The sequence below is a fragment of the Bidens hawaiensis genome, unplaced genomic scaffold (genome assembly GCF_021521415.1).
Source record: "Bidens hawaiensis isolate Kalapana, Puna unplaced genomic scaffold, B.hawaiensis_p1.1 tig00009843_1, whole genome shotgun sequence".
NCBI lineage: Eukaryota > Viridiplantae > Streptophyta > Magnoliopsida > Asterales > Asteraceae > Bidens > Bidens hawaiensis.
In genome coordinates this window covers 757,143-780,574 of record NW_027491738.1, presented here as the reverse complement: position 1 = coordinate 780,574, position 23,432 = coordinate 757,143, and the positions used below count along the sequence as shown (strand labels likewise).

The 23,432-nt window shown below is 33.7% G+C and overlaps 2 protein-coding genes, 1 long non-coding RNA gene and 1 pseudogene across 4 annotated transcripts; 1 reads left to right on the top strand and 3 right to left on the bottom strand.

The window, feature by feature from the left end:
- Window positions 1-2,314: 2,314 nt before the first annotated feature.
- Window positions 2,315-4,882, bottom strand: LOC143533718 (ubiquitin carboxyl-terminal hydrolase 2-like). The gene is made up of 5 exons (XM_077028402.1): window positions 4,798-4,882; window positions 4,592-4,638; window positions 3,464-3,510; window positions 3,272-3,374; window positions 2,315-3,204 (listed from the first exon to the last, which is right to left on the bottom strand). The coding sequence occupies exons 1-5, from the start codon at window positions 4,826-4,828 to the stop codon at window positions 2,440-2,442; spliced, it is 993 nt and encodes a 330-aa protein (XP_076884517.1). The 5' UTR covers window positions 4,829-4,882; the 3' UTR covers window positions 2,315-2,439.
- A 9,772-nt stretch (window positions 4,883-14,654) lies between these two features.
- On the top strand, window positions 14,655-17,241 carry LOC143533717 (uncharacterized; annotated as a pseudogene). The gene is made up of 8 exons (XR_013135408.1): window positions 14,655-14,768; window positions 14,868-14,956; window positions 15,036-15,174; window positions 15,639-15,713; window positions 15,905-16,026; window positions 16,098-16,173; window positions 16,268-16,327; window positions 17,095-17,241. The product of XR_013135408.1 is annotated as an uncharacterized LOC143533717 (transcript).
- Window positions 17,242-17,716: 475 nt separating this feature from the next.
- On the bottom strand, window positions 17,717-18,289 carry LOC143533716 (uncharacterized). The gene is made up of 3 exons (XR_013135407.1): window positions 18,103-18,289; window positions 17,926-18,024; window positions 17,717-17,808 (listed from the first exon to the last, which is right to left on the bottom strand). It is a non-coding gene; the product is annotated as an uncharacterized LOC143533716 (long non-coding RNA).
- A 1,608-nt stretch (window positions 18,290-19,897) lies between these two features.
- Window positions 19,898-23,083, bottom strand: LOC143533732 (bifunctional bis(5'-adenosyl)-triphosphatase/adenylylsulfatase FHIT-like). The gene is made up of 6 exons (XM_077028413.1): window positions 23,074-23,083; window positions 21,559-21,674; window positions 21,396-21,497; window positions 20,449-20,595; window positions 20,262-20,360; window positions 19,898-20,029 (listed from the first exon to the last, which is right to left on the bottom strand). The coding sequence occupies exons 1-6, from the start codon at window positions 23,081-23,083 to the stop codon at window positions 19,913-19,915; spliced, it is 591 nt and encodes a 196-aa protein (XP_076884528.1). The 3' UTR covers window positions 19,898-19,912.
- Between the last annotated feature and the right edge of the window lie 349 nt (window positions 23,084-23,432).

The following is a 23,432-nucleotide window of genomic DNA, read 5'->3' as shown; positions in this document are numbered from 1 at the left end:
TTATTCACATTGATATTTTATTAAAAATTTTTATTTGTTTAACGAGTCAATATTGACTCTAGAGACTTACTCTATTATGTTGTTAAAGTGTCATTTACTATTCTTAAACCCAATGCTTCACCAACTTACGTGTTTATATTTTGTTAACTCAATGCTACATTCACTTGCTATGTTATTCTCAACCTCATTATTTCATTTATGGAGATGCTCATGACTTCAATTATTTTCATTCGTTATTCTAATTATTTGGTGTTACTTAAGAGTTCCTCTCATTTCGTCATAAGTTTGATAACACCGTTTATATCATTTAAAATTTCAACGAAATTAGTTATTTTGACCAAATATTTTCACTTATCGTTGACCTCAAGGATTTGTTATTATCAATTTTGATTCGTATAATTCATCATCCTTGATTTCTAAAGATTTCACGTAAGGACTTAGTGTATTTATTGTGTATGTTTTAAAACCCAAACAACGGGACAGATTACGTGGACCATCCGACGATAAAGATAATTATGGGTCAACACGTAATTATCCAAGTCCTCGCATGGAAGACATAATAAGTCCTGTTGTGTGCAATAACTCAAAACCTGGAATAATTTTGAAAGACAGGACAAATGTAGTATGATAAGGCATGGTGGATACGCCGCTGGTACATCCTATATGTATGTGTCCTTACCATGTTCCCATTTGTGGCGTCTTTCGATTTATTTAAAGATTGATGTTATTGTTTTTATTTAATTATGTATTTGCAAAATTATTAAAACCTTTTAAACAACTCCCTTGTATTAGTTGTTTTCTTTTAATTTTATTTTTATTTTTAATTTCGGGACGAAATTTCTAAAAGTTGTGAATTCTGTAACATTCGTTACTTTTAGAACCCGAAACCCGACATGATATTTTTTTTAGAATTATAAACTTTAATGTAATTAATTATTGAAATCGTTATGCGGTGTAAGAAGTTTATTTATTGAATTGATAGTGGTTTAATAAAATTTGTAACATGTATATATATAGTTTTATGAGTTTGAAAATTGTTGCAAAGTTGTCTAAAGCTTAGGGGGGCTAAGTGTAATATTTTCAAAACACCTTTTACTTCCAGTTCATAATCAAGACTTGACGACTAAAAATCCGGCGACTTCCTTGTTTATTTCTGGCGAACTTTCAGCACCCAAATAACAACCGAAACATTAAATTGATTGCACCGTTGGAATCGTGCCAATAATTATGCAATTAATATTATGTGTTGTACGTAGTCAAAAACCTTCTAATCTGAGTCCCAAATCCCGACCAGAAATCACGGAGCTACCAAATCTCGAGTGCACGCTGTTAATACTTTATAAACCGACCCGCGTACTCATTTACGGACGCACCTTAATCACAAATCTATCTATCCCTTCACCCGAACTGAACCGGTTCCCCTTAATATCTATCCCTTCAGTCAAATCTATCTATCCCTTCAGTCAAAAACCTTAATCACCTTAATAACAAATCTATCTATCCCTTCACCTTAATCACCTTAATCACCGGTTCCCCTTAATATCTTCCAAACCGGTTTTAAAACCGAACCGGCTTGAGGAAAACCGGTTTAAAACTAGTTAAATTGGTTTATAAACCGGACTGAACCGACGTGACCAGGTCGGCCTATCTTGCTTCTAAACCGGTTTATGAACCGAACCGGTTTTGACCAGCCGTTTGACCAAACCGGTTGGGTTTGGGTTTAAAACCGGTTTTGTACACCTCTAATCAATAGATTAAGTTTCCTTATGAATTGGGATTTCTTATTTTACCTCTTTATAATTTTTCATTAAGTTAATAAGTTATAACATTATAAGTTATGAAACTTTTTTTGACAATATAAGCAAATCCCAAACACCCCCTTAGTTTGTTGGCTTAATTCTTATTTTATTTGATAACCAATCAATCAATCCCTTGAGGTGTTTCTTAAAAATCTGTGAAATTTCGTCCGCACCTCATCACAAAACCACCACTCCCTCATCTCCAGTTACAAACAAAGATAACAACCCTAATTTTATATAAAAAAAATTCAACCCGGTGATAGACAGGAGTCGTAGCGTTTATCATGGCTGGAACCACCCAGGGTTGTATCAAACCTACACATCTAATATCGAGCTAAAGCACCTTGAAATGAGTTAGGGCTGAACCATTCAACCAAAATTTTTGGTTTGGTTCGACCAGTATTCTCTCTTTTATGATATTTACCTGTTACTCAATGAGCACCAATAAGGTGAATGAGCTTGCATGTATAAACAAACACATACAACAAACTTATTCATTTAAACAGATATCACATCATTAACATCAACCTTAAAACTCCACAAAACAATCCAAATAAATATCTTCCTTTGCCTTAAGTTACAGCATCCCTTTTCAAACAGAAACACAGTTTCCAATCATAACCGAAAACATTAAAAAAACTTACCTCGGGTTACTCGTTTTCTCCTTCGCCTTTTCAATCAACGGTCTCAACTGCTTCTTCTCCGCCAGAATCTTCAAAAAATTAAACAGAAACGGAATATAATTATGTTTCCTCCTAATATTCTCAGTCCTCCATTTCTTAAACTTCTCTTCCTCCACCAATATCTTCTCTGTCGCGCCTTCAATCCCTGCATTCACTTCACAAAGCGACTTGTTTAAAGCCTCCACATTTCCGCCATCCACCACCTGCTGCGCCTGCAACGCCGCCAGCTGCTGCAACAACCGCTCCCGTCGCCTCTGCAGTTCCTTAAGCTCAGCAGTGTACATCTCCTTCCGGTTCTTGATAACCGCCATGAGATTGAACCGTATCTCACTTTGCGAATACTTCTCGATTCGTTCTTGGATAACGGGCTGGACAACTTTGAGCCAGTCCGTGTCAGTACACGGACCCAAACTAATGGGCCCCTCTTTCAGCCCGTCAAGCTCATATAGAACACCATCTACCGGTATGTAGCTTATGAAATGGTACACATCATCATCTTTTCCAGCTGCTTTTTGCTCATCGGGAATAAACGGTTCTGGCCTCGCGAAACTGTTGTGAGCAGTGCGGATCGCGTCGCTGTTGTTGATGGCTAACCCTTTGAGTTCGGGTGGGAAGTTTTTGGAGAATTCTCTTAGGGCTGATAACTCAGGCCCGATATCAACTTCGGGACAGTTCATGAGGATCGAGAGGATGGCTTGAGTGGCACATGCATTGTTAATGACCTGAAATTTCGACCTGTTTAATAATTAAACCGTTTAAGGCGATTAAATTGTAATTGTATAAACTAACCTGGCTAGCGAAAAACAAATTAGGGTTTGAGTCTTTGATTACAAGGCGGTCGTCTTTTTCACCAGCGCGCCATTTAAATAGAAATATTAACCCGTAAACAGGCCTGTCAATTCAAGAAACAATATTAATATGGCATATTGAAGTAACGTTATTACGCTATGTCATTATGAGCATGAAAGATTAACGATTTACCTAAGATTGTTTAGTGAATCAATATCCAAAGAGTATAACTCCTCAACCTGCATAACCAATTCATGTTAAAAAATTTTCATGTATATATACAGATGGGTTTGGATCAAATACAAATGACTTTCATCGTGAGAAGTGCACAAATAACTAGAGTAATTATGCTAACATTAGAGTAATTATTATTACACTATAATTTTTTAACTAGAGTAATTATTATTACACTATTTTATTTTTTATAACATAATTACTCTAGTTCAAAACTGTAATTACTCTAGTTATTTGTATGTTTAGTATGTTAATTTTATTTGTATCGGAGATCTCACCCCTATACAGATATTCACCATTATCATTAGACATAATATAATCAAGAAACATCCTAACTAACACTTCTGTTTCTCCAAAATCCACAAAAAAGAGAGTGCGTTTTTCATTTATAAGTTACAACTACAAGAAACATTGCAAACAAAAAGTAATCTACAAATATAGAGACATGACATTTAATGTTTGATTTAAAACTCTAGAACAAATTAGGGCCCTTACTAGGCTTGTAAACAAACACAATCAGAGGATGTTCGTGCTTGCTAATTTAGCTTAACCGAACAAATGATCAAACACAAACGATTAAACAAACAGAGTTTTCATGTTTGAGCTCGGTTCATTAAAAAAATGAACATGTTCGTGCCCGTTTGTTAACTGTATAGACAGACGGTTCACAAGCAAACATAACTGAACACAGATGAACGAATATAACTAAGCTAAAAATAGTCAAAAGTAATGTGAAGAACAGCGTGTTGGGCCTAAAAAGTTATTAAAACTATACTAAGTTGTAATGGGCCAAAAAAATTCAAATGACTGTATTAACAAGGGAACTTGGATAACGTAAACCAACAAGCACAAACAAATGTAAACGGGTAAACATAAAGAAATTTAAATAAACAAACGCTCATGAACATAAATGAACAAACGAGACATATGTTCATGTTCGATCATTATAAAATAAACGCACTTCCTGCCAAATGGTTCATAAGTGTTCATTGAATGTTCAATTCGTTTACAGGCCTGTGCCCATTGGTGAGGAATGGAGAGAATATAAAAAAGATAGAACAAGAATATACTTCAAGTAAACAATACCTGCACTCCTTTTACTTGCATTTGTTGTATAAGTTCGGTAAAAACACCTGGAAAATAAGGCGATTGGTTCAGTTAATATCAGCTAATTCAAATTAGATCAATAATATATTTACTAACAATTCTCATGATCTATGTTTGCTCTATTTTATCGCACTCAAAACTATCAAACAATTCAGAACTTAGATTCTCAAACAAGAAAAACATACCGGGATCAGATTCAATGGTGCACCAAGACATGATGACAAGTTAAACTGCTGGAAAAAAAAATCAAATAATCAATTAACTTGCATTTAGTAAAATTTAACCATATATGCATGACCATATTATTTCACTACCATCTAATAGCTGCCATGTTGTACATTCATACATATTGTAATTTTGTAAAAGTAGGCTTACAAGGCCGAGTCCTCGCTACAAGGTATGTTGCCGAGGCGTGTTTCTTTCACTCCGCCTAGTTATTAAGAATCGATCAAGGTGGTCAACCAAAGACAAAATCACATCTAGTTGGTAAACTTGTGCCGATTTTGACTAAATAAAACCTAATTTATATTTCTTTAATATTAAAGAACAAATATCATTTTTTAATTAACGATTAGCAATCTTTAGAATAATTTATTATTTAAAAATGTATTTCTCTTGTTTATATTGATATTCACATATTTTGTTATAAGGTTTATTGGATTTTAAAAATCCCAATTGACTGGTATTGGCCGATAATTATCCCAATTCATTTTATCACCGCTGGCGGTCCCAAATTTTAAAAAGTTGGCCCCCAATGGTCCCCTGTTAAAAATGACTTAACGGCGTTATACTTTTTTTCGAATTTCAAACTACTGTTTTAGGGTTTTTGATCGGAAGGATGATACAAATCGATTGATGTAAAGCTTCGTTCGAAACGGTGCTCCAAAACGAAGAAACAATGCTTCAATTCGGTTGTTTGAACTTACAATTAACAAAAATCAAGTCGTTTGGATAACTGTTTCGAGCTAAGATTTACATCAATCGACTCATATCTTATTTCCGAACAAAAGCCCTAAAACAATAGTTCGAAATTCGGAAAAAAGTATAACTCCGTTAAGTCATTTTTAACGGGGGACCATTGGGAGCCAACTTTTTTAAATTTGGGACCGCCAACGGTGATAAAATGAATAGGGATTATTATAGGCCAATACCAGTTAATAAGGATTATTAAAATCCAACAAACCTTGTTATAAATATTATTAAACTAATATACTTGACATATATATAATATCCAAAAAAATATTTTCATTATATTTACCATGCGCGAGTACCACACCCAACTCCCCAGTTGGCCGCCGGGGCCCACCTAGCGACTTTTGCAACCTTAATATATACACATAAGCAAATCTATATGTGATCACTAACTTTAAGTCATTATTAATGGAAAAAGAGTCTGATACACAACTAAAAATAAATTAGGTACCAAAAAAAAAAACACTTATTTTGCAGTTTTCACATTAATAAGTCAGTAAGTAATAGTAATATGATCCATTTGACCTAGAGTATGCATAAAATATGGAACCCTAAAATAAAAATCAAGCAAGTCACTAAGATACATATAACTAACTACAAATAACAAGCTTCATAACTGTAATGTAACCAAACAATTAATTGGAAATAAATAATATTAGTGTTTTGACATAAATAAAGGCGAGAAGCCCTAGAAATCAAAATGGGATGTATCTGTACGGAGTAAAGGCAGAACGTATTGAGATGAATGGATAATTAATTTGTAAACATAAATATAGAAACCTGTGTTGTGTGTTGTACGGAGGTGTAGACAGACGACAATGGAAGGGAAGATGAGATTAGCAGAACAAGAAAGAGTTAAAAAGGGTGAAGATGGAGGAGGAGATTGGATCCGAATAACATGGGTCGGGTTTTCTTGTAGGATACTCCATTTACAAAACATTTTCTTATTTTTTTTATAAATAATCATTTAAAGTTGATATGCGTCAAATTTAACTCATTAAATAGTTTTCTTTTTTTTTTAATGGTCAACATACTGAGAATTGCCTAAGTGTTTCGTACGTGGTGATCCAATAGTAAAAAGCCACCGTCAGCTGGCCCAACCCAGCTATACGAAGCCCTTAAGCGCCTCCAAGTTATCTCCAGTAAAGACTTACCCGCTCGAAGGCTCACTGGTGGTAAAACCAGAACACCCTCAGGATTGGATCGGAGACCACAAAGATCTAGGTTTTCCGTCATTGAGCCACCTATGCCCTTTCTAAAGTGTTGACTGTGTGAATCGAACCTGGATCTCCATTGAAGAACCCAGGCTTCCTACTGTACAAAATAGACTAGCAACTAGCAAGAGGGTTGATTATAAACAACTTACATTCGACGTTGATTTTAAATTAATAACACTTGTTTTGCTTCTTTAAAGTATAGGGTAAATTTTCCTATCCTTGAGGGACGTAGTGTGGTACTGGTGATAACATGCATCCTCTTTATCATGGAATTCGAAGGTTTAAATCATGAATGTATACGTGGTTTTAAGGAACATGTAGAAGTATGTTGGTTTGTTGTTAAGAAATAATTACATGCATCCTCTGTATCATGGAATTCGAAGGTTTAAATCATGAATGTATACGTGGTTTTAAGGAACATGTAGAAGTATGTTGGTTTGTTGTTAAGAAATAATTACATGAATTGACGAAGATAGAAGCGTGTTCATTAAAAGATTTAGTTTTAGTAATAACTAGTCATTTCTCGTGCGCGTTGCGCCGCGAATTCTGTCGATAAAACATGAAGCGTTGCAGCGAAACGCTAGAGTGAACTATATAAGTGCGAGCTACGTTCTTTACGTTACTGGAACTAAAACTAAAACTAAAACACAAATTCTTCAAATTAATATATTTTAAACAAAAAACCAAAAAAAATGTAGCTGCACTCATATATCTTAATATATAAAAATTTAATAAATTTAAAACAACGATTTTTCAGTTGGTAAACCTGAGCGTTGCAACGGTGACTCGACTTGTATTAAGCCAGCATCGGTTACGTTTTACAGTACTATAACTACAAAACAAAAGATAAGTTCGTCAAATTAACATATAAAATAACTATTAGCATATACATATAGCAGAAATTAAATATATAAAGTCACGTTTATTCGGTCGGTAAAACCCGATTGTTAACCAGAGCGTTGTCAGTGAAACCCGAACGTTGGTAAAACTCGAGCTTTAAAACACGAGCGTTGGTAAAACCAAGCGTTAGACGGTAAAAAGACGCAAATATGGTTGGTATCTTTTACATTTGTTTCGGTATAAGCATACTTTAAAAAAATAAACAAACTAAAAAACATATACATATGTTGAAAAAACCAAAAAATAATAATAAAATAATCAAAAATTCATCTTGTGGCAACATGTCTCATTTACTCTGTATAGAAAATAAAATAATACTTGTATAATTAAGTATAAAAATAAATAAATTAATTAATAGATAATTAAAAAAGATAGCAATAGTTTGTGGTGGCACAACGAAAGTCAAGTGTCAGCCAGCGGTATGGTTTTTTAGGGGAACGTCTAAGCCAAACACTAAAGCCAGCGTGGACCCGATTAAGACAGCATAGTCTGGTCAGAGTGGGACCGACTCCCAAATTAAAGAGTGCGATGACCTAAACACAAAAAAATCATCCTAAAAAAAATAATAAAAACAATAGAAAAGATGCTAAATATAGAGGAACATAAAGTGGAATGACTCAAATCCTAAGCCTCTCCTAACGGTACGCAGGCTAACAAGAATGAGGTGTTTAAGGTAAGATTTCAAAATAAAAGATTAATAGCTACATTTTAACAATTCAGATTTAAAGTCATATCTTTACTATTAAGAAGTTATGAACTATTAAAAGGTTAGCTCTTAATGACCATTAGACTACCAAACAGTCCATAATAACGAGTAAACTCGAGACCTAACGTTTGAGAGTGAGCACACCTAACTAGTTGCGTTGGCTCCTCTAAATAGGAGGTGGTGGCAACAAATTAGTTAAGTGGACATTGTTGACGTTGCTAATTGTAGTATGCACATCCAACTAGTTGTGTCGGCTCCCCTAAACAAGACATGGCGATTACTAATTGGTTAAGTGACATTATAGACATTGCTAATTGTAGTATAACTAGTGGTTGACCCCGCGCGTTACCCCGGGCTTGGATATGTGGTTACGATATAGACAATTAAGTACTATCATTGGTGTTATAATAAGTAGTGTTTAACATACATACTAGTCTTTATAAGCATTACATATTGAGTTCAATAAATTACATGCTTAATATATGTGTACACGTGGTTCTTCTTTGCAAGAGACACCTGCATGCGGTGTGTTCCGCTTCTTTTGTTGGCAAAACGTCACTTGATGTGCTAAAAGTAGTTATAAAATTATTAACTAAAATTATGCTAATCTAGACATTAAGTAATAATTCTAGACTCTTAACTTAACTAAAACTACTAACCGACAAGTGAACCGGTCGACTCTAGTACAGCTAAGTAAGTCCAGATATCGAACCTACGAGACTCTTTAAATTATGTGACTAGCTAAATTAGACTCAACTACAAACACCAATATTTGCTTTATTATTATTTTGAGGGTTTTTTTTACTAAAATACTAATTTTAAAATAATTAAAACTAATTAATAAAACTAAAGACGACTCGACCTAGAACTTAGAATTAATTCAGATGATGATGGAAAAACCACCTAAGCTAGAATTCCCAAAGTTTTAGCTATTAATTAATTGGAAAAGGCTTTGTTATAGAACTGGGATAATAAAATAGTCACTTAAAAAAACCCGAATAGGACCCATGACCCTTCTCAAGAATAGACCTATGGATTTTTCTATTAAGTTTTTACAAACACCAGTTTTAATATTAGACTTGCTTACGGTTATCTAATTAATTATGAATAAGTACCTTTAAAGGAAATCCTACCTTACAGAGCAAAAATCAAAGGTAGTTTAATAAATTCATTTAACATTGATAGACAAAGCTGAAAAATCAAACATAGACGGACTCCTTAGGAAGAACTTACAAATGGAGAAATTAAAAAGGATTGTTCGAACGAAGGATAACTTACAAATATAAATAATTACATAATAATAAGAACGAATAGTAAAGAACTAATATAATAATAATTATAAATACGATAATGATAAATGACGTTAAGACGTAAACTAATAAAGACGGTTCATTAATAAGATTATGACAAGTATATTAAATTAATAGAAACGGTTTAAGAAGGTTATATGTCGGTTCGATTAACTTAAAGGTTAAACCCGTTATTTTTAAAGAGTAAAGATCAAACAAATATAGAGTTTAATACGTGTATGTTATTAACAGTTAGTCGGACGCAGTTGAAGAAGGGAATTACTATTAACGGTGAACATAACAGAATCCAGGTGAGTTCTAGCCCCCTTTCTCTGTGACGTTTTTTTGAGGCTGTGTGCATACTCCCATGTGATAGTTAATACATTTATCCTAAGTGATAAGTGTATGATTATTTATTGAATGTTAATATTGAATGTTGTATGAATGTGCGTATATAAATATAATTATTATATACGCGATTGAAAGATGTGTAGTATGCACGTATGATAGAAAACGTATGAAGTAAACGTATGGACGACTGATGGGACATGTATGGTTGTATGGTTAAACGAGACAAGGGACCAGACCCTAATAATATCTGAGATGGTAGGGATCAGACCCTTGTAATATCTGAGATTGTGATAGAGGGATCAGACCCTAATAATATCTGAGATAGTAGGGATTAGACCCTTATAATATCTGAGATTAGAGGGACCAGACCCTATTAATATATGGGATAGAAGAGACTAGACCCTTGAAAAATATCTGAGATTGAGGGACCAGACCCTAATAATATCCGAGATAGTAGACATAGGATAGTTACGGTATGCCATAGGAAAGTAGAAAGGAAAGTGTGTGAATACGTATGCATGCATGTAAAGTATATATGAATGAGCAATAGCAACTAACGTATGAAATACGTACCTTCGGACGCTTATAAGTATGGACGTGAACGTATTGTATGTTAATTGATTAACTAGAACTCACTCAGCGTAGCTGACTTTTAGTATGCACGCAGGTGAGTAGGATGAGACAGGTGGCTTGAGGGAGACACGTGGCGAATAAAGGAAGACTGGCATTGAAGCAAAGAAGAGTCACGTGTTATTTATATTTAATGTTTAAGACTTATGTTATTTCCGTTTAAGACAGAGTATTTAAGTTATGTAAGAATGGTTGACTTTTATTCCGCGAAATGTTTTAATTAACTCCGATTTTCCAAATTATGTGAATGAGTAAATCCAACCAGCACGAAAATAGGGTTCCCGAGAACGGGGCCCTACAAATAATTCAGCCAAAAAGTAATAGGAATTAGACCTAACACGATTCCAAAAAGAAAAACTTAAAGCATTTCGTTTTATTTGAAAGGGGAAAAAAGAAATATAGGGTTCAAAACCTAAATAAACATCCGAATCGCCCATGAATCTCACTGACCAAGAATTGGCAATTGACGTGGGAACGAACTATTTAATACATGGAATCTTACAGAAAGATTCATCTGTTACATCTACTTATCCCACGATTCCAAATCAACAGACCCCGTTATCGAGATAAGGCAACTCTTTTTGAAAGTCGTAGTAAAAAGAACGGTGTCGTCTAACTTCTTTCACAAAGAAATGGTGTAAGCGGAAGGGAAGGCGTGAACCCTCGATCCTAGCTAGTTTGATCTGTCGAAATAAGGTTTCCGGTTGGCTTTGTATGAAGAAGTCTATCTTTCTAGCCCTAAGTGAGCCATAGATTGTGAGTGAGCTTTCGAGGAGTAGAGAGCGAGCGTAGAATACCAGTGGAAAAATTCTTTCTTTTTTCAATTTTTTGAAAGGGAAGAGACGCTTCTCGCAAGCAGCAACCATCTATATAGTGAGAGAGATTCCTTGTCTTTGTCGCCTACCTATGTATAGAATAGCACGATACAAGCCCTAATTTATAGCAAGAAGATTATGATTTGGGGGGGGGGGGGCTAGCTTATGATGCTATTAAAGGTCAGTAAACAAACGTTCTTGGGACCTAAAATGAGGAAACTAATAATTGATTGCACATAATAATTATTATTGAACGCCGATAATGAATGAAGTGAAGACATGGCCGGAAGGTTAGAATGCATCTAATATACCGGGGTCTCACTGGAAAAATGTTAATTACCATTTTATCCTTCTTTCATGTTTATAGATAATATAGAATATAGAATATAGATATAGATATAAATGAAGGGAGATATTCACGACTGTCACACTCTAGGAATTTCAAATGTGTGAATTAGTTATACCATCTATGAAAAAATACAAGAATCATGATTTTAACGTTATTTATGAACAAACCAAATATGAAACAGAAAGATCAAGCAATGAGTGATACAAAATACCAATTTAAAATAATAATTATAATAGATAAAACCTTTAAAAAATGTTTTCAATGTATATATATACTAAAAAAAAGTACCAATTTAAAATAAAAAATATAATAGATAAAACCTTTAAAAAATGTTTTCAATGTATATATATACTAAAAAAAATAATAAATGATTAGAAAAAGAACTAAGGTAGCGTTTGGTATGCAGAAATAACAGTATGAATGGAATGATTCATTACGTGGGAATGAAAAATGTGTTTTTTGGTTGCTCAATGGAATGGAATCATCCATTACACATGGAATTTCATTTCATCAAAACCATTCCTTCCCACCTCCCTTCTTTTTTTTCATTTCATTCCCCTTTCACCCTACTTTCTCACCACCACCACCACCTAACAACCACCACCACCACTACCATCGACACCACCACCAACTCCGTCGACACCACCGCCACCGCCACCACCATTTTCGTCACCGGAGTTACCACCGTCGCCAATGTAAGTTTTTTTTTGGTTAAAAAGTATTTTGAGATATGAGTGCTTTTATTGTTTCTATTGGATACCAAACAATAAAAATGAATAATTGATTTCATTCCCATAGGTTAACCAAACAAGGAAACGAAATTGTAATTATCCATTTCATTCCTTGTCCATTCCATTCCTCTCTCATTCTATTACCTCCAACCAAACATACCCTAAGAGATAACCGCCTTTACAAATGAGAAAATTTTAGATTATGTCCAAAGTGTTTTAAAAAAAGACATAAGCCTTCATTTGTAAATTATCAGACTATAGTCATAAAATATTAATTTAGTTGACAAGAACATTTAAAACACCATGGAATTAAGATAATAGAGATATTTGGTTCAAGTCTCTCATATAACACAAGCTCATCTTTAAGAAAAAAGGCACGGACTTAAATAAAATAGAATCGCAAATATTAATTTGGATCAAAATAATCAAAAATCTTATTCAAGCTCTTCCACACAATGATTTATTTTGTGAAGCCGATGCCATTTATTCATTTTTTTTCTTTTCAAATTACTAATGATCCACATACAAATCAACCATAAGAGAATAACAACTTATATTGTTGTTTTTTTTATTAAGTTGTTATAAATCTTGTCCAAGTTAAGCAGCAAAGAACAAATTAAGTCATTGTTGAGAGGTTGAAGGAAACAAGATAACTAGAATTCCCTCATGTACAAGGCATGTGTAAATTGTAGTAGTTGTTTTACGGTAAACACGTTAAGGGGGTGTTTGGTACAGAGAAAAAAAATGAGAAGAAATGGAAATGGAAATAGGAGAGAAATGGAATTGGAAAGAAATGGAAATAGGTGGAGAATTGAAAATCATTTCCTTTGTTTGGTAGAATAGAGAAAAGAAGTGAAAATCATTCTCCTTCTCTCAACCTAACTCTTCCAGCTGCCACCAACTCCACCTTCTCCTCTCTCTCTCCGGCGACCGTTCTTCCTCCTCTATCTTCTTCTAATCCACCACGGCCACCAACCACTAAAACCACAGCTGCCGCCAACCACTCCGCCGCGATTTAGGGTTGCTAGTTGCGAACGGACGGACGCCGGTCGGAGTAGGACGCGACGGAGTAGGGTTCCGCCAGTCGGAGTAGGACACGAACGGATGTTTTTGCCTACATCATCGCCGGAGTTGCTAGTTGCAACGCGACGGAGTAGGGTTCCGCCGTGCCGGACATCATCGCCGGTCGGAGCAATGGAAATAATACCATACACACTTTTTGCCTACACCGAGAAGACAGATGAGTAGAGCAGAGAAGCGATGGTGGCTCACAGAGAATTCCATTTCTCTTCAAAATGGAGAGAATTGGATTTCTCAATTTTTTGCCTACACCCAATTCCCAGAGAAATCCAATTCTCCCCCCAATTCTCTACCTAATTCTCCCAAACAATGGAAATCCAATTCTCCACCCTCTTTTCTCTCTACCAAACACCCCCTAATAGTCGTTAAAAAGGTCCAAAAGGAGAGAAGTTCAATCACGTTAAACATAGAAATTAATAATAATAATAATAATAATAATAATAATAATAATTATAACTATTTTTAAAGAAAAGAACCTTTGTTGCAAATTTGCCAAATTAAGTTATCATTGATAGTTTAATACTTAATTATTGTAAAATTAACCATGCACTTAAATAATATCTTAATCTTGAAAGTATAATAATATAAGTTAAGTTATTATATATATTAAGGATGATGATTGATGACAAAATAAAAGAATGAAAACGAAACCCAAATCCAAACGCAAGGGAATGGAATTATGCAAAGGATGATCAAACGTCGCCTACATAATAATAATATTGTTGTCGTTATTCCTATCCCATAATAATAATATCTCCGACTCCAACAAACAAACACCCTTATCCGCCGTTATTCCATCCATAATCTTATTATTATTTCAATCAAGGGGTTCTTGTTTCATCAATTTCCAATATTTTGATTTTGTTTCATAAAATCATATAAAACCCAGTGTATGTAACGTTTTATTATTATTATTATTATTATTATTAGTAGCATAATATTTCGACGTTGAATTTTTGTGTTTCTGATTTTTTTCTTCTTTGTTTTGATTACTGAAGAATCATGGGTTTGGACTATACTATCCTTGGATTGGATATAACTGATTATTATTCTAGTTTAAGTACCCAAACACGATGGTTGGTTTCGGCTTTCGGTGGCATCATCATCCGCAAATTTGTAAGTTTGTGTGTCCGGTTTTGCATTCATGCAGTGAATTTGTGTTTTTTTTGAATAATCATTAAGTTGTCTGACATGTTACATTTTCTTTTTTTGTAGTCTTATGAATTTACAGGAGTAGTTACACCTTTTATCTTCAAAGGCTTTAGCAAACTTAACAAGTAACAGAAACTTGAATGGAAAAACAGGTTATTTACCGTTTTGCCCTTACTGATGATTATTATCTATGTTGTAATGATCAGATGTTAATGCGTGTGATTAACTTAGAGGCTTTTCCACCTTCCATGCACTTTATGTGGCCATTGCTTTTCTTTACTTTTTTCTGATTTCGGATCTTTTTGATGAGAGTGTTCATGACGAGTTGATCGTTTACAGAAAGTCTACCTTGTCAGAGGCCATACTCGGGGTATTTATCCAAGTCATAACTCATAAATGTCCTTTTGAGTCATATGATGTGAACCAATCTATAGTTATGTCAGGTGTTAAATGTGTTATGATAGGGTTAGGCAACATGTCTTGTTGACCAGCCACATGTAGCCTTCCCATTGGTTTCCCAAAAACTGTAAAGTTGATTGCTATTTTGTTTTAAACGTTTTGCGGGTCCCATTTACTTGATGCAGTGGATGCAGAAAATGAAGTAGCAAGAGTCAAGAAAATTAGTATAATCAATTTTTTAAATTCCCTCATGTGACTGTTTCCTAGTTGTACTGAGATTAAAACAATTTTTTTATGTGTTTGTGGTGGTTTATGACCAATCCTGTGAGGATAAAACATTTTTATGTCACTTTAGTGTCTTTTAACATTTGTTGTGTTACAAAATATGCTCCTTAAATATCCACTAACTTGTTTTTATTCATTGTATGATTGCAGATGTCTTCTGGATATTTTTTGTCTGATATGGTCATGATCATCTGGACTTATCCAACTTTAGGGGGTCTTGAATATGTAAGAAACATCTTTTGTCACATAGTTAAATAATTCAGATTTATTTCATATCATTTTTCTTCTCTAAATCTGAATGTTTTTAGCCCTAAAGTTTCCAACTTTTATAATTAAAAAACTGTATTTTAAAAGTCAACTCTTTGCTTTGACCCAAAAAGTCAACACTTTGACCAACTTGTGTTCATTTTTCTTAGGTATTGCACCATGGGCTATCAACTTTTGCAATCATGCAATCCATTTTAACTGGTGAAGCCGAGTATTACATCTTCATGGTTCTTTTCACCGAAAGTACAACACCGTTTGTCAATTTAAGATGGTAACCAAAGTGCTTAAATCTTTTTTTTTTTACATTCATAGGCTGCAAATTTATTAGGCACGTGATTGCAGGTACCTTGATGTTGCTGGTATGAAGTCTTCAGTGTTTTATGTTTGGAACGGTGTTGCAATGTTCTTAGGGTGGCTGGTGCGCGTTACATACATTATTATAAATTATTTTTTCTATGGTTTTTGTAGTAAAATGTTAAAATTGTTGACATGAAATTGAGTGTTTTGTTCAGGTTGCAAGAATTGTGTTGTTTGGCTTCTTTTTTCACCACATGTATTACCACGTTGATCAGGTAAATTGTGTACTATTAGGACTGTTTGGATGTGTGTTTTCCAAATGATTGTTGCAAGTTGCAACTTTAAGAACCAAAATTACATTACCAAATAATTATTTGATTTAAGGTTAAATGGGACAAATCATGTTTTGGACTTTTGGTTGTCATATCTAATGTGTTTAATAAGCAGGTCATGTTCAGGTAATCAGTTTGATCTGTTTAATTAAATAGGCCTTCTTCTGATTGATCTGTTTGACCTATTTAATTAAACATGCCAACTCGCCAATCCGTTTAACCCATTTATTACAACCCACTATCCCATTTAACACATACCGCTTGATTAAAACCTGCCAGCTCGTCAGCCTAATTGACTCGTTTAGATAAATGTGATCAATGGGTCATGTTCAAGTTGGCATGTTTAATTAAATGGCCTTGTTTGGGTTGAGCTATTTAACCCGTTTTAAATCAAGCAGGCCGACCTGCCAACCTGTTTATGATATGTTTAACCCCATTTATTACAATCCACCATTCCTTTTAACCCATTGACTCTTTTAGATAAATGGATTACACGGGCATGTTCAGATGCATCATTTTAAAAATGTCCATGTCAGGGTTGATATCTTTGACACGACTAAACATATGAGCGCGTTTGGTTTGAATAACTCAACCTGTCAACCCGACCCGATTGACACCCTTCTTTTTTGGGGCATGGTTATTTTGACCCAAAAAATAGAAAGCTACAATTTGTCCTTGGTATGGCATTGGATAACTGTTTTTTTTCCCAGGTAAGACAACTTCATATGGTCACCTTTTACACGTTGCATATGATTCCACCGGTGTTGGCGATCATGAATTTGTTGTGGTTCTTTAAAATCACCAGAGGAATGGTAAGAACACTCATGAAAAAGACTCACACCAGCTGATTTCTAACGGAAGGGCAATTATGTAATCATTCTAACGGAAGTAGTGAATGATTCTCATATTTAAGCCAACTTTTTTATTTTGGCTCACAGAGTTGCTATATGTATTAACTTTGTTTATATTTTAAAATTGGAATGTTCATTTCAATGCAAGTATTGTACTTTTTGAAACAATCATTCACTACTTGCGTGTCGTTTCATTGTTGCTTTGCAGCAGATACTTTGAATAACAAAGCAAAACTAAAAATATAATTCAACACATTCAAAGATACAAGTACAGTACGTTAGTTATCGTTCAAAGGTACATCAGGTTATGCATTTTACATTTTCTTTTCTTATTATTTACTTTTTAGAAGCACATAACTTGATTAAGATCCAGTAAAGAGGTAGATACATGCAGGTGATCAAACATGTAAGGTTGAACATTAAGTAACCAAGTGGTGACGGTTCTTGTGCATATTAGAAAGAAAAGAACTTTCTGTATTCTGCCGCTTCTCGAGCCCTTTCCTCCATGCTTCTATCTTTCCTTTCCTTGTCCATATCTACTTTTTCCTTTAATTTCTTCACCTTCTCATCAATCTACAAATATATAATAACAAAGACTAATCAAATCGCGCTTTTCTTAAGAAGCGTTGTGTTTTTTAATGATTATGTTTTACAAAAAGCATCAAGTGTATGAACATTGAACAAACTTACAGCATCATAGATCTCATCATTGTATTCAAAATCACCATCTTTTCGAGGGACAATATGGATGTGAGCATGAGGAACTGTTTGTCCCGCCTGCGGCCCATCCTGCAATATTGCGTGTGATTATATAAGGCATACGAATGAACAAACAAAAAATTGAATTGAAATATGTAGTGAGCTTACTTAGATGGTAAATGTAAGTGAAGAAGCTTTGTGGTAGTTCTCGAGCTGTTTACCGATTTTTTGGGCTGAAATCCACAAGTCAGTAGCCTCCTCAGCGGTCAGGTCAACGAAACGTTTGACTTCACGCTTTGGGACGACAAGCACATGTGGTTCATTGTCAAGTCAACCAAAGAGATAACTTATTAGAAAACAAAAACCAAATAGTGTGATGAACTAAGCGGGTTGGATAATGAGCTGACCCGACCTGACTCACAAATAGTTTTATATTTAGTTGTATGGAGAATGAATGCATAAAATATGGTTAAGAAACTATAATTTACAATGATGTATATTTTGTAATAAAAACTAGCTCATATTGACCTTCATTTGAATACTCAAAATACAGAATTGCAAATAGAAAACAGAAAATGTTAATGTAAAGCAACTTATAAGTTATTTAAACAGTATAAGCTATATGTGTATGCATAAAAGGAATGCACATGAATGCATCATCAGTATTAGCCTATAAGTATAATCACAAGGAAAAAAGATGTATAGAAATATTTCTGATCATAATATTGCAGTAATACACCAAGTGCATGTTATTCAAGGATATGGCCTGCCAAAGAAAATTAAAGCAAATCAAAATCCTACTTTTTGAAATTAATCGTATCACATTAACATGTCTAAAACAGAAACGAAACCATAGAACAATAAACAACAATCCGGATTACTGAATGAATACCAGGAAGAACAGGGCGGAGATTGACAAAAGCATATGAAAGATCAGTAGAGTAAAACGCTTCCTTTTGATAGATCGTATACGGTCCAAACGTATAATGTTCTGGCTCCATCTGCACCCGTCATTTCTCAATGAACGTCAAATTAGTAAGTTGAAATAAAAAGAAAACAGAAAACAAGATAATGAGATGTTAATGGATGCAAGTATGTTAAAAACTACCTGTTTTGATGAAGATGATGCTAGCAGACTTTTTGTTCATGTATTTAAATATATGTAGTGGGAAGGAAACGATTCTAACAAACTTTTGTACGACGTCGTTTCATGCTGCGTATAATATGTTATGACAAATGATTGCATACGAACCATGACAAACCTTGGGCACCTACTATGCCTTTTATTATATGTTTGTTAAGGTATAGACAATTTGTTCATTAGATTTTGACTAGATCACACAGTGGCTGCTGATTCTGACTTGAAAAACCAAGAGTCTCTTTCAATGGTTTTCAAAATTATACAACTTTTAATCAAGTTGAGCTTTTTTACCCTCAGAATGGGTTCTTTAAGATGAAGTGTAAAATCAGATGGAAAGTTGAAAGCCTTAAATTATTTGGATGAAGTTGATATGAGAAATGAGATATGAATCTCCATAGAAATCATGTTTGAAACCTTTAGAACCGATAATTTGTTTTAGTATATTAAGTATAAATCTTATAAATAACTATATCTTAAAATGAAATAAAACTATATTATTCTAACTTTTTAAATAAAACTGTTCAGTACATTTAACTGTATTTACTCGACCCATTCATATTTTATTACCAACTGGTTAGTATAGTCAGGGTGCTTCAGTCGTGTTTTCGACACCGCACTTCGAACTTGTTAGATCTATATGACATCCAAAAAAGATGAATGTCACATGTACAGAATAGTAATGTTGCATAGGCAATTGGTCCTTCATGATTAACTAGTTTCAAAATCTCTACGTAAAATTTGTTGTCGATCAAATAACCAGCTCTCACACTTTAATCTTTTTAAAATGTTAAACAGATTGCTAGATGTTTGTCATTTAAATGGCAACAGAACACGAACTTAGAAGAAAAGCTTTCTGTATTCCGCTGCTTCTTGGGCCATTTCGTCTATGCTTCTATCTGTCCTTTCCTTGTCCAAGTCAAATATTTTCTTCAGTTCCTTCTCCTTCTCATCAATCTACAAATATATAAACATATCATGATTCCATTTTTATGTTATTAATCAATTTAGATAAAGATTATATTTTATCTTCTTTTGGTAACCCGCAAGAACCCATTGACAAAAAGCTCACAAGACCCTTCAATACCAAGTGCTAACCTAACAGATACCAATGCATCACCGACTCACCCAATTGAAAACTTTATAGACTTTATCTTAAGAAAAGTAAAAGGAGTATGAACGAACTTACAGCTTCATAGATCTCGTCATTGTTCTCAAAATCCCTGCCTTTTCGAGGGAGAATATGGATGTGAACATGAGGAACTGTTTGTCCTGCGTGGGGACCGTCCTGTAACAAGATTTACATAAAACTTAAAGCACATGTTAAAGATTATCATGATATAGCATGCCAGTTATACATATATATAGAAGCTCACTTGGATGGTAAATGTAAGTGAAGAAGCTTTGTGGTAGTTCTCAAGCTGTTTCCCGATTTTTTGGGCCGAAATCCACAAGTCGTTAGTCTCCTCGGTTGTAAGGTCAACAAAGCGTTTGACTTCACGCCTCGGGCAAACAAGCACATGTGATTCGTTGTCAAGTACCCCAAAGAAATAAAGTTAGGAAGGTTGGTTATTGGTAATGAGCCTATATCAGCTACGAAGTTAGGTCAAATAGAGCCAACCCACAAAAACTTATTCTTGAGTTCTACAAGTTGTTAGTGTGTTATATATGGTTAAAGAAACTATATACTTACAAAAGATTGAAATGAAACCGTAGATTTTATGCACTGTAAATACACTTTGGCTGAAAATCTATGTGACTGATTCAACTTGTTTTCAAAATGATGTAATCTATTTAGTTCACTCATTTGACAACAGAGCTGTTAGACTTAGAGCCAATGCGTAAGTGTATAACTTTACTCAGGTTGGCATTGACTTGTTTATCCATAACTAGGTCTAATCATTTGCAACCTTTACGAAGGCCATTAACATGTATGTTAGTTAACCAAGATTTATTTACTGTTGTTATAAGATTCCAATCCAATCTATTCTATCAATCATTCAATTGAATACCCGAAACGCAAAACTGGAAATGTAAAACAGTAACGGTTCATGTAAGACAAACCCTTAAAGCCATTTAAGCATTTATAATAATGCAATGCACATCATCATAATCAGTTAATAGCATGCATAAAATATTTAAAAAAAAAATCATAATATTATTGCTGTATATGCATAGGTTGTTCAAGGATATGACCTGCAAAGAAAGAAAAATAAAAACAAGTCATAATCCTATTTTTTAAACAAATTAACCCTATGACATTATTCACATGTTAAACATTAGGTTTAAATTGGTAAGAAATGAAACCCTAGAACAAGCAATTACCAGGAAGAACAGGGCGGAGATTGACCAGGGCATACGAAAGATGAGTAGAGTAAAACACTTCCTTTGGATCGATTTTGTACGCTCCAAATTTGTAATCCATCTATAAACATCGAATTAGTAATCTGAAGGAAGGTTAAAGTAATGAGATGTGAATATGTTACCTGAGTAGATGATGATGATGATGCTGCCTTTGCGATTTGTAACCGGGCGGAGTACGACGGAGGAACAACGGACAGAAGATGACAACGGCCAAAGTAACGACGGCATCCTTTCCATTCTGAAATTTAATAATGCTTTTAGTAAGCACATATACGATACGATGTCGTTTATGTTAGCTAGCCGAGCGACGTTCACAGACTGAGCTGAGCTGATCGGCTCATTTACTAACCGAGCTAAAATCGAACGAGCTTTTCTGAGCTTTGCTTAGCTCGTTTCTAAACCTAGGCAAAATTGAATGAGCATTTTTCTATGAAGCTTTTAGCATTAATTATCTCTTTTTCACTTTATAAATTTATACAAAAAACACGTTTTAATTTGATATATACAATACTAGATTTTATCCCTCGTATTACGGGGGTTGTTGTACATTATTCGTTTTTAATATTTATATATGTATATTTAGATTTTAATTTTATTTATTGTAAGAAAGTTAATAATTAATATACTTGAGGTTTGATGATGAAATTGTTTCACAAATAAATGATATGTTATAATCCGGTTTTAAAGTTATCTGGGTTTGGTGATACCCATTATCTGTTTATTTTCTTTATTATAAAATTGATTCTTAATTATAAATAATATATTTTTTAAATAAAATAGGATATTAATTTTTAGTATATCCCTATTTTATAGGATTTTCATATCAAATATTTGATTAGATTAATTTTTAATATAATGAGATGTTATAACCCGTTTAAGAGCTATCTGGGTTTGGTGAGACCTTTACCTATGAATTCGGGTTAAATGCGTGAAAAGCCTTCATTTACAAATAAAGCAATATGATGGCTTGGGAGAATGGTTATTTTACATTTTTTGTTTTTTAATATTTATTTTTTGGATTTTAATTTTCTTTATTATAAGGAAGTTAATAATATACTTAAGGTTTGATGATGAAAATGTTTCATAAATAAATGATATGTTATAACCCGTTTAAAAGCTATCTGGATTTGGTAACCCATGACCAGCTTATGTTTTTTACTATAAAATTGTTTATTAATTATAAATAATATCTTCTTTTTAAATTGGATATTAAATTTTAATATATCCCTATTTTATAGGATTTTCACGTCAAATAATTGGTAAGATTAATTTTTAATTTAATGAGATGTTATAACCTGTTTAAGAGCTATCTGGTTTTGTTAAGACCCATACCCATGAATTTGGGTTAAATCAATGAGAGGTCTCTATTTAAAAATCAAGCAATCTAGTGGCTTCCATAAAAGAGGGGAGCGACTACTTCGCGACACGTAGGATTTTAGGGTTTTCGTTTATATATATTATAGATAACGTAAAAACAAGTTAGTAACTTTTAGACAAACTTCTATAAATTGTAAATTCTATTAACAACAAGTTTAAAGTTTGATTGAATGCATCTTAAAACAAAGACAAAAGTTTTTACACACATATATAAATAAAATAAATTAAAAAATAATTCAAAACAGCTAAATCGTACATACCTTTGCTCATGCTTAGCTCGTTTACAGATCAAATCAAGCTAATCGGCTCGTTTACAAACCGAGCCAAAATCAAACAAGGATTTTCTGAACAATTTTCGAGCAAGCATCAAGTAGTTTGTACAGTCCCAAGTATGATTACATATAAAGTGTGAATGTATTAAAAGGGCACGTTTCGTTAATGTTATAGCCATAAACAACCACATGGACTTTACTCATGTGTGAATACGTTTCGATTTGTGTATTATTTACACTTTATGAAGAAATTTTTAGGAATAAACTATGTATGCTGCTAGCACTTCAAAGGAACGCTGAAGATATTGAGAATGCAATTGGGATGAATAATTCAACAAAGCTGCAAT

Bases quoted from the DNA above. Each gene is read 5' to 3' on its own strand.
- LOC143533718 (XM_077028402.1), bottom strand. From the start codon at position 4,828: ATGTCTTGGTGCACCATTGAATCTGATCCCG. The intron at 3,375-3,463 runs GTAAATCGTTAA...TTGAATTGACAG, and splicing joins GATTCACTAAACAATCTTAG to GCCTGTTTACGGGTTAATAT. The intron at 3,205-3,271 runs GTTAGTTTATAC...TCGAAATTTCAG, and splicing joins ATTTGTTTTTCGCTAGCCAG to GTCATTAACAATGCATGTGC.
- LOC143533732 (XM_077028413.1), bottom strand. The intron at 21,498-21,558 runs GTAACATATTCA...CGATGTTTATAG, and splicing joins CATCATCATCATCTACTCAG to ATGGATTACAAATTTGGAGC. The intron at 20,030-20,261 runs GTAAGTTCGTTC...ATATATTTGTAG, and splicing joins ATGACGAGATCTATGAAGCT to ATTGATGAGAAGGAGAAGGA.